The sequence below is a fragment of the Lagopus leucura genome, unplaced genomic scaffold (genome assembly GCF_019238085.1).
Source record: "Lagopus leucura isolate 7727_CA_CO unplaced genomic scaffold, USGS_WTPT01 Super-Scaffold_100030, whole genome shotgun sequence".
Taxonomy (NCBI): domain Eukaryota; kingdom Metazoa; phylum Chordata; class Aves; order Galliformes; family Phasianidae; genus Lagopus; species Lagopus leucura.
Window position 1 is genome coordinate 7,537,479 of NW_024962281.1, and position 10,795 is coordinate 7,548,273.

The 10,795-nt window shown below is 43.9% G+C and overlaps 1 protein-coding gene across 1 annotated transcript in view; it reads right to left on the bottom strand.

Annotated features, from left to right (window-relative positions):
• Window positions 1–3,857: 3,857 nt before the first annotated feature.
• The window catches only part of RNF145 (ring finger protein 145), a 40,087-nt gene continuing 33,149 nt past the window's right edge, over window positions 3,858–10,795 (bottom strand). Inside the window, exons 7-11 of the mRNA XM_042881618.1 lie at window positions 10,158–10,298; window positions 9,658–9,840; window positions 7,676–7,823; window positions 6,631–6,987; window positions 3,858–5,489 (exon numbers count right to left, since the gene is read on the bottom strand). Coding sequence (XP_042737552.1) covers window positions 5,064–5,489; window positions 6,631–6,987; window positions 7,676–7,823; window positions 9,658–9,840; window positions 10,158–10,298 — 1,255 coding nt within the window. The 3' untranslated portion in view covers window positions 3,858–5,063. The remainder of the gene's footprint in view (window positions 5,490–6,630; window positions 6,988–7,675; window positions 7,824–9,657; window positions 9,841–10,157; window positions 10,299–10,795) is intronic.

Sequence of the window (10,795 nt, forward strand, 5' to 3'; positions counted from 1 at the left end):
CACACACACACACACACACACACACACACACACACACACACACACACCCTTCCTCCCATGGGTTGGAAGGGACCTTAAAGCCCACCCGGCCCCAACCCCTGCCCTGTGCTGGCTGCCCCCCACCAGCTCAGGCTGTGCAGGGTCCCATCACCTGGCCTTGGGCACCTGCAGGGATGGGGCACCCACAGCTCTGGGCAGCAGTGGCCACAGCAACCGCTGAGTAAAGAATTTCCCTCCGACATCTCACATAAATCTCTCCTCTTTCAATTTAAAACCACTCCCCCTTGTACTATCACTACCTACCCAAAAAAGCCGGTCCCCCTCCTGCTTCTGAGCTCCTTTAAGCTCTAAGTAGGACCTGCATTGTTTGCCAAGAGCCGTCCTGGTAGGAGGAACCCAGCAGCCCAGCACCACCAGGCAGCACTCGTGGCTCAGCATACATCCCTCATTCACACCCAGGGAAAAGTGGCTGCCCGTAATTGTTCTTTCCAGCCCCAACCCTTTGCAAGAACGCCCAGAACTCATCAGACCCAACTTACATCCAACCTGGGGGGAGAAAGGCGTGCAGGTTGAGCTCCCCTGGAGCGCTTTGAGCCGCTTTAGTCCATTCCCGTTGGCACATTGCACAGCAGAACTCACCCAAACCAGGACCTCCAGTGCTGAGCTCAGCAGGGAGCTGACACACGTGGCTGCACCTCCTTACTTACGTTTCAGAGCCCAAAGAGCAGCTAGGAATCCCAGCAAAACTCGACACATCAGTTTGGGCTCCTCCTGCAGGTCACTTCTCTCCACCTGTGCAAAGGAAGGATATTTCCAACCTACAGGATCAACTGTATCCAAAACTCACTTGCACACACAAAGATTTCGTCCTGCAGCCTGCTAAGGTGCATCTTGTTTCCAATCTCTCATTTTCCTTCACTTACCAGCACGCCCTTTCTAACATGGAAGGCCTTTGAGAAAGTAATTTACACCAGAAAACAAACAAGGGTTGAATCATTGCATGGAAGAATCTGTCTTTCAAAGGACATTTCCTTCTAAATTGCACAATGTGGCTCTTAGCAAGGAAAATAAATAAAACTTAATCCCCCTGCATTCCAGCTGGCATTTTTTCCTCAAGCAAGCAGCAAACAATTCAATGAAAATTCAGACTATGGTCAATTAAGGGAGCATGTATCATTTCATTTATAAATAGCAAATATCTATTCACACTTGATGATTTTTATCCAATTAAGCCTGTTTTACATTTTAAATTCCTCTGATTTAACTCATTTACCCATTTCCCAGTCCCAGACTTGCCTCATCTGCTGCTGCAAAACTTTGCAGCCCTTCTGCTCTTGGGCTGCTGGTGGCTGAAACTCTCTCAGCTAACACAGATTTACTTCAGGATGTGGATTACAGCCTCCAGGAAGCAGCAAGCACTGGGAAAGTCGTGCCTAATTACTTGCAATGCTAAGGGCTTTGATATATCATTATTTTATTTTGGGTTGGTTGCTTATGTGTGCAAACTGTTTTCTTTTCCAGCCTATTTAATCAAAGACAGTCATCTTTAGGTTTGTGTGTGTGTGTGTAGACATGACATACTTAGTATATTATTGATAAACTTACTCCAAGCTATAGAGGCCTCAGCATCCCACACTCCACCTATTTCTCCAAAAACCAGCTGGTGTTTGCTTTCAGGACAGCATCACCATCTCAGAGCCACAGAATGCATTGGCTGAATTGTTCAGCAGCTACATGACAAATCCCTTGATGAAAACACATGGAATTTGCCCACCAGAGTCCATCCACGTTGGCACTGGATGTCCCCAGGCATGGCCAGCAGTGTCATACCCAGCAGAGAAGGCTCCTTGGGCTCTGGGAAGGTGCTGAGAAGTTAAATAGCCACAGCCAAAAGGAAAAACAGGCATTGTCAGGAAAAAAACACCTCAGGAGGGTGCAGTGGTAAGCAAACCGTGATATCTTTAATGGGATTGAAGATAAATATCACACACAAAAAAACCCAGGAAAATTGCTACAAGTTTGTTTTCAAAGCTTCAGATACTTCGAGTCCAAACTTTGGACTGTTTTAGGAAAAAGGCTGCGGTATCTTAGAAATAGAAATTGAATGTAAAATGAACCAGGAAAGGTTACTCGGATTGAAGAGGATTTCTCACTCTGAAAAACCTGCATTTCAAGACCTTTCTGCCTTGGCATGAAATGAAGGGCTTCTCCAGGGATGAGGAAGGAAATGGACTCTTCTGCTGCAAGATCACCAACAGCTGAGGGATGTGGGAGCTCTGCCATTCACACCACAGCTTTCAGTGACAATTCCTTGACTTGTTTGCTCCTCTCACCTTCTGCAAATACATTTCAATACATTTCCCCATGCCCAGAGCAAAAACTCCACATAGCAGCAGCGCTGGGAAACTCCAAGGGATGTGAACACAGCATGGCACCATGTGAGCAGTGCTCCACCAACCAGCCAAGAAATCCCCAGCTGTCCCCATGACATCACCTTGCTGGAAGCATCTTGTGAAGCTCAAATGCTCGTCCATCACACCACCATCAGGAGGGCCACAAGATGGCAATTGCAAGCCTGCAGTCGCACCCATCAACTTACGCACAGCTGTAAAGAAAATCAAATCAAGCAAATGCTGTCCAAGAAGCAGCTCTGCACCAAAGTACCTCAGAGGTCAGGAGCGTTTGCCCAGGTGCTCTACAGAGCATCAAGATGGGGCTCATTTCATTCCTTCCCACTCTGTCCCCCCGTAGCCTTCTCTCTTTTCTCCTCTTACAAAATTGCAATTATTTCTTCTGCAAGGACCAACTGGAGTTTTGGCTGTTCTCACTTCATGCCTGCACTTCCTGATCTGTAAGCTCGCTTGGCTTATCAGCACTTTTTTCCTCACCCACTCCCATTTCTTGCAAGCTGATTTCTAAGTTATTTCTAGAGCTGACTGAGCTGTGCACTTAGTTTGGTCAAGAGCAGCATTTCTGAGTTGGGGGAAAGAAATGAACATCCTCTGCACTTTCTGGTTCAGCTGATATTATCGCCGAGCAGTTCTCCAGCAAACAGCTGGGTTTGGTTTGCCCCAGTGGTAGCCCTGTGGCATCATTTCTCCTATGAGACAACACGTGCCTTCCTGGTCATCCAGGCTACCTTCCAGTGCCACAGCTGTGCTTCTGACAATCCTGGCACAGTGTATTTTGTTGAATCCACTGCAGGCCTGTTGATTCTTAACAAGCATTTCCAGGTACACTCACCTCTTTCCAATGCTGATGTAAATCCATAGTTCTTTCCTCTAGCTTTTGCATTACCAATTAGCAATGAATAATTTGAGGCAGAAGTTAGCGTTCTTTGCCAGGAGATCAGCTGGGCTGAGGAATAGGAGGAGCAGGACTCAGATCACTGCAGTAGTGAAAAGGAAGAGTTCAAGAAAAACGTTCTCATCATTTTTCCTTGCCAACACTATGAGCTTTTATCAGAAGTTTTGCAATGATAGGTGAGGCACAAGGCAAACTTAAATTCCAAACCAGATGCAAGGAAACAACTGAGATACAGAATCACAAGATGATGCAGGTGACACTCCCATTCCATCAGGTGAGCAAAAAACAGGTTCTGCACAGGTCTCAGAAGCAGTAAGCAGCCTACACGGCCTCCAGGAACAAATGTGCCTCAGCATTCTGTTACTGTTCCATACCAGCTAAGATCTGTAAGGAAATGCTTTAAAGGACCAGACCCACCTCTACCACAACACACAAATGAAAAGGAGGGGAAGAAAGAGCATCAGAAGTCCCACTGATGTCCACAGGTTACGGAGAGCTACTACTCCAGAATCTCCTTCTTGGAATTCCAGTATAAGAATCACATAACCAGGTGTAAAAATCTTCAAATGTAATTTATTAAGACATTCAGCTATGTCTGTCAGTCTACATCCAAATTTACTACTAAAAATAAAATAGTATCACATTTCACATTAGGAATACCGACTTTGAAAAACACTTGAGTCAAGCCTATCGTATAAATAAGTGACTAATTTCTCTTCATATCAAAATTCACATAAAAAAATTGCCTGCCCCCCTACTCCCATCTATTTCCCCACCCCAGTTCCTAGTTCTACTTGAAGCCATGATGAATGTAAAAAGTTAAGTACGGACATGTCCTTGTCAAAGAAAAAAAGGTGCAAACCTATTAACAGCTTTAGAAGTGGCATTTGCGGAGTCTGATCATACACAAGAATGTACTCATTCCCAAAGTGCAAATATCGCCAGAGTTTAATACTGCTTTAATTCAGCTGCAAGAATTAAACATGACACAGCACAGTACTGCAAGGCCTCTATCCGTGCCCTAAAACTCATCCCACTTTCCTCCTGCACGTGGTAGCGGAGGCCAAAGCGTTCATTAGAGTTTTAGTTTACTTCACGCAGCCCAGCCTGTGCCCATTATTAACAAAAGTTTCATATACATCAAAATATTGAAGACTCCATCATAAAAGTCAAGAGTCACTATAGATTACATGACTTAAAATGCAGCTGCCCACCCAAGAACACCCAAAGCATATACACGACGTTTTTAGAGTGCTTCCATCTTCTAAGTACAATCACTGCCGCTGTATCTTTGATTTTTGCTTACGTGCCATAAAAGAAATTGTCAGTAACCAAAGCTGCACCTCAGCCAGAGACCAGCAACTCACTGCATTTAACACCTCTCTGGGACGCCGGGACATGCAGCATTCGATGCCTTCCTCACCAAGAAAACAAAAGCCAGCACTTTGTCTGTCTGTCTGCAACTTCCCACAGACCTCCTGTGCTTCTCATCCCTTATCTACGTCTTGAAAACACTCGTTAAATTAAATTTATTTTCAGACATCCTTCCTATGCCCACAGTTCAGGGAGCTTCTGGAGTCATTTCTACTACATCTCAGTTACCGCTACCAAGCAGCCCACGAAAATCAGCATAGGATATTACATTTTGACCAGCTTTAACAGCTAAACTTCTTTCACTGATGTGGAAGGATAGGTTTTCTTCTGCGTCAAACTAGGATCTCCGAAACGTGTTTGTTCCCATACCATCCTTTGTCACCTCAGAGCTGGATGCTGACCCTCAGGTCTGGGGCAGGACACCCCTCTGGGGCTGCCATGAGTTCTGCAGCGCACGCTGCTTCCCGGCCGGCCTCACATGGGCTCACACCCTCGTCCACACCCTGGAATCCCTCCGACTCAGCAGAGCCCTCCAGGCTGTCCTGTCCATCACTCTGACTGAGGTTGTCTTCTGCATTTGCTCTCTTTTGCTCAGCGCCGGGGGGCTCAGCCTCATCTCCAGGTCTGACGTTTTGCTCTGCACCAGGATTTGGCTGTTGAACTTGCTCCAGCCCCAGTCCTTGCAGCTGTGAAGGGCTCTTAAGCTGGCAGTGGCACAGAGGGCAGGTTTCTTGCACGTACAGCCATTTCTTCAGACAGCCCGCATGAAAAAAATGGCTACACGGTGTGATCACAGCTGTTTTCATGTCCTGGAAGACAAAAAAAAAAAGATTATTGGCAGGCCCATTCCTCTCACCCTGCACATGTCCTGCTTCATCTCATGGGAGCAGCAGGCACAGAGGAGACAGAAGCAGTCCCCAGACAAGTAGAAGAATGTTTCTTGTTCATACCCACAAAGCTCCCACATTCAAATTCACACACACACACATCAGCTACGTGCCAGGGCTGACTGTTTATAATACATGGATTAGAAATGAGGCAAAAAACCTTGTTTACAAAATATTATCACACTTAAATAAAAGGATTTGTAGGATTGGAGTTGCTGAATTTGTTGGCTTAAGAAAACCTTGCAAGTGAAAACCAGCAAACTTACAGATGCAACAAACAAATTAAATAATGCTCTCAGAGAAGAGATTCACATGTCACCTCTCTGGTGTTTTAAACATCGCCATTCAATCTGGCAGCAGTAGTTACACTCTTCAAATAATTTGTATTCAAGTTTGGAATCAATCCAATTGCACCCTATTAAACCCAGGGTAGTTCTTTCATTGTCGCATATAGCTACTATTTGTATCCAAGAGAAAGAGACTCTGGAGCTGGAGGTGTGATAAAGATATTACTTTCAGCATTCATTTCTAAGGTCCTTACTTTGGCTGTCTTACATTAGATAGACCCATAACCTTTTGGTAATTAAGTTTCTGTTATAAAACTGACATTGCACATGAAGTGGAAGGAGCAGTGTCTGCGGAGACTGAGCTGCTTCTGAGGATGAATAAGAAATCAGCTACTTGAGTACACCCTGCCTTTCAGTAACAGAATCTCTCACTAATGAAGAAAGGGCACACTCCCTATTGCTACTGAGAGCAGCTGAACCCAAACGTGAGAGTTTCAAAGAACCTCAAGGACATGGTTTGTTGCATAATTAGAGAGAAAAATAGAAAGTTTAAACATACCCAAATTAGTTTTTATACATTAAAAAACCCTCAGCGCCAAAACTCTAAATCAGTTTAGACAAAGCAGGGAACTGGATAATCCAAGTAGTTTATTAAGCATGAATGTGAGTCACTAAACATAATTCAAGTAACCTATTCTATCAGCTGTGGACCAAACACAACAGACAGTCCAGAGGTATTTAAATTCAAGTCAGCATTTTGATACTTCTATGCTTACCTGGTAGCAGATGGCACAGATATCGTTGTGCTGCTCCAGCTGTTCTTTTGTGGCAGTGGGCAGTGACTTGATCTTATTCACAGCATCTCTACGAAGAAGGAAGCTTTTCCACCCCAGTTGGGCCCGCAGCCACACGTTGTAGTAGGAGTGAATGAAGATGATCACAGAGCCCATAACAGTCCATTCGCCAAAGACAGTTTCTGAGACGCCATATGCCACCACACAGAGAGCAACAAGGAACTCCAGCAGTCGGTACGTGCCGTTGACATAATAAATCACATCGTCCATATTTTCAACTGGTTCTTTTCTGAACTCTTCTACCATAAACAAAACATAAATGAAGAGTGTCCCAAGCACCTGTAACACACAGTGCAAGACCATTAGCTTTGCATGCAATCCTGAACCGGAGCTTCAGTAATTGAGCATTACTCATGGAGCTCTGCACATACAGTGCTCCCAAATCAGACTGAGGGCAGGCAGGTCCCAAAGCAGCAAAACTGTTGCTGAACTTCAAGACAAAAGCCATTTTTTCTCATAAAGCAATTGCTCTTGCTCTCATGTGCTTCCCCTTCTATGTATTTCCCTCAGCCCAAAGCACAGCTGAATTGATTAAACAAAAATGTTAAGTGCTATGAGGGACAATTTTATAAATTAATTACAAGAAAATCTTATAACAGTAATACTCATAGTGTGAAACACTTCCAGTATTTACAGTACTGTGTCTCGGGCAGCAAATTACTTTTGAATAACCATCGCTGCACAATATATAAATGAGCGCTCTGGGAAATGTTGAGTTCTTTATTGTGATACTTCTGCCCTCAGAAGCCTCCTGGTTTTACAATTCAAAATAGGCTTTCACTCATCTATGTTCTCAGCCAACCCTTAGGAATTTCTTAGCCACAGGTACAGGATAAATTTTATATCATCTCTTGTACTTCTGCCCTTTTGTCAGCCCCGTTCTATTCTGATTATGCATTTTCTCTCCTAGAGAGACAGGATCACAGTTAGGGCAGCGATTCCGTTACTACAGGACTACCATTCTTACCTGAAGAGAGGTTAAAATACTGCTGGAGATAATGATCAGCAGCCAGAAATCCATGTGGAAGAACTGACATATCATGTAGGCCATGTACGCAGGGAACACAAGTAGGAACAAACAGAGGCTGACTGCTCGGAAGTGCTTCCACAGACTCCTGCAAACAACACAATGGGTTTTCATTTCTTTCTCTTTTCTTAAGTCAGATGTGAGCACCGGAATAAGAACAGGCTCACCCCTGGATGTAAGCTCATCAGATGTTTGCTCGAGGCTTTAACTTCTTAAGGGAGTTTTTATGTTACTTGGGCACACTCTCCTGCCCAGCATGCATGCTAACAACATACACACTCCAAAGAGTTCCCTCTTATCTGATCTTTGCTGTTTTAACACAAATACAAAATTACGGACAGGAAATCATCTACAGTAATTGTCCTACTGGTCAGAGGTTAGACAAATTAAGTACCTAAGACTCTAGATGTCTCAAATGAAAGTCCACTAAATAAACCTTACATATGTTTATAATTGTTTATACGCCTTCCAATATAAACAGAGTTCTCCCAGATTATTTACTCATTACAGTGCTTCTATGTCTTTTTGCTAGCAAACACGAGGCAAAGGTATTTTTTCTCACCACCAGACTTAATCCTACTGCCTTCAGAAGTATGTTGCCCAGTTACTGGGATTTGAGGAAGAAGAGGCAGGTATGTTTTAATCCCCTTTATCACTTCCTTCCAATCTCTCTCCCAACATAAATACATCATCAATTTCTTACACTCAACCATTTGCAAAGGCTTTCAGAGCATCTCCAATAATTACTGTGCTACCCCTACATGCTACTCAGGTTGTATTTTAAGTTCATTTAACTCTGGTAATGAGGTATTGAGAAACTGGGAACACTGGGAGAGCAAGACAGTAGCAGACTGTTAATTAGCCAGGTTCTGAGAAAACATCAGAATGTCACCGTTAGGTTTGTAATTCTCTGTCTGAGGGCAAGGGAAAGAGGAAGAGCTGCAGAAGAATTTATCTTGATCTGAGTCAGTTTAGAACTGCCAGAGACATTTGGCAGATGAGAGATCAAAACTGCAGTCACCACAGGCTGCTTGTTTAAGCTGGGCAGATGCTCATATCCTGGCTCTACTCTCTCTCTGTTAGTATATTTCCAAGTCAACGTTGCTGCAGGACAGTGGCTACAAGTAGCCTCTAAGCTATACAAACTCTCTGCACATAAATAAACATTCTCTTTTACTTCCTTACTTACAGGCTATGAAAAAGGAAAAAACACAAGCAACTAACAAAGATGCAAACACAAACAGAATATAACAAAACCAGATACTAATAAAGCTCTTCAAAACACAAATTAACAACAATCCCACACAATCAAAACACCTGATACACTAATGTAAGCCTTCCACATCTTATTTCCTGCCAATAAATCCTATCATTTTGGGATCACCGTGTCAGAAAAACAAGGGCTTTAGAATATCTAACACAAGGTCATCTCTAGATACATCCTCAATAACAGTCTGAGATCACTGCATGAGAGGGAATCCTACTCAACTGCAGAGAAAGGTAAGCAAAATCCACAGAATGGAGTGGTGGGAAGAAAGCACAGGCTTTGGAGTCCTGGATTTATTTAACTGAAAGCACAGTCTTGCTAGGGGGAGCAACCTCTGCAGTGCTGAAGAGTGGGCAGCCAACAGCTGCTGAGCAGCATGAACTTACGCAGGCTGGATGGACATGCTCCTGAGCAGGAGCAGGTGACCCAACTCACCTCCATTTGCCAGCATGCAAAGAGCTGAAAAGCATTACTGTGTGCACGTGAAAGAGCAGTACGGAGAGAGAAAAAACAGAGAATTTAGGCTAGAAATCTGAAAACAGAAAAGACGTGGTAGAGCCAGCTACTAAAAATCCCAATTGGGTCATCAATGATTAATTTATTATTCCCTAAACCAATACTGAGTAACTTTCAGTTTAGGAAACCAGTCTCTTACTTGTCTCTTGAAGCTCCCAATGCCAGGACAATAGGATCAGCAATTTCCAGCATGGACTGCAGTATGGAAGCCACCACAATGAAAAGAATAATACTGAGCAGGAACGCCCGATGCACTACTTGGAGCTCAATCAAACCTGTCTGCACAGCCAGGATCAGAAGTGTGACTCCTTCAGTCATTCCCCTGCAGACCAACGCAATCAAGAAAAGAACAAGCAGATGCTTCTGTGACATGGTTGGTTCAAAAATGTATCCAGAAATACCCAAAAATAAGTTGTTTCTTCTAGAATCCTGCAATTGCTACATTATTATTATTATTTTGCTGTTATTGATGTGACTGTTTAGGCTTTAACCAGATAGGAACACTGAAGAACGGGGAGTTTGGAAGTAGCAGCCAAGTGCTCTCAAGTTACAAAAAAATCCCCACAACTCTATTTCAATTCCATTTATATACCTTTTTGTCTTTCTCTTTTTAGATCCTAGGCACTGTGACACACTTACCTATTCATAGCAGGATCATTCATGAATGCTCGGTAGCCCTGCAGGTAAAACTTGCAGAGAGTCAGAACTCCCAGAGCAACAAAGGAGACAGTGAAGACCAAACCCAGCAGCGAGTATGGAGTGCTACAGCATTCTGCAATACTGAGAGGAGAGAGGGGAAAAAGACAAAATGAAAAGTATCATCAATTAAAAGCAGTGTGATGAGCTCTCCTCTTAAAGGTGTGAACTGTTCTGAAAGCACAATCGGACTAGCTTAATGGAAGTATTAAAAGGCACCACAGCAGTTAGCAGAGCTTTCAGGTTGGAGCCTCGTCTTGCACTGCTCCCTCCAGTCCTTCTCCATCGTTGTGCCACACGGTGGCACTGTGTCCTGCCTGCAGAGGGTTTCCACAGCCAGAAGGCAGCTGAGCCCCTGTGCCCCTGGGCTGTTTGCAGAAATTTCAAACAGCTAGCACGAGCAGAGTTAAAGCAGATGGATTCACTTGAGACACTTCACTTTCCACTCAGATCTCAACAGTGCAAGCAAATGTCAAAGTGATAAACACTGTTGGATGACCAGACTTTTCCAGCAGTGTCCACAGGCAACAGTCGTCTTTCAAAGGTTTGTGCAGAAGCAGCAGGACAAGGAAGAATATTCT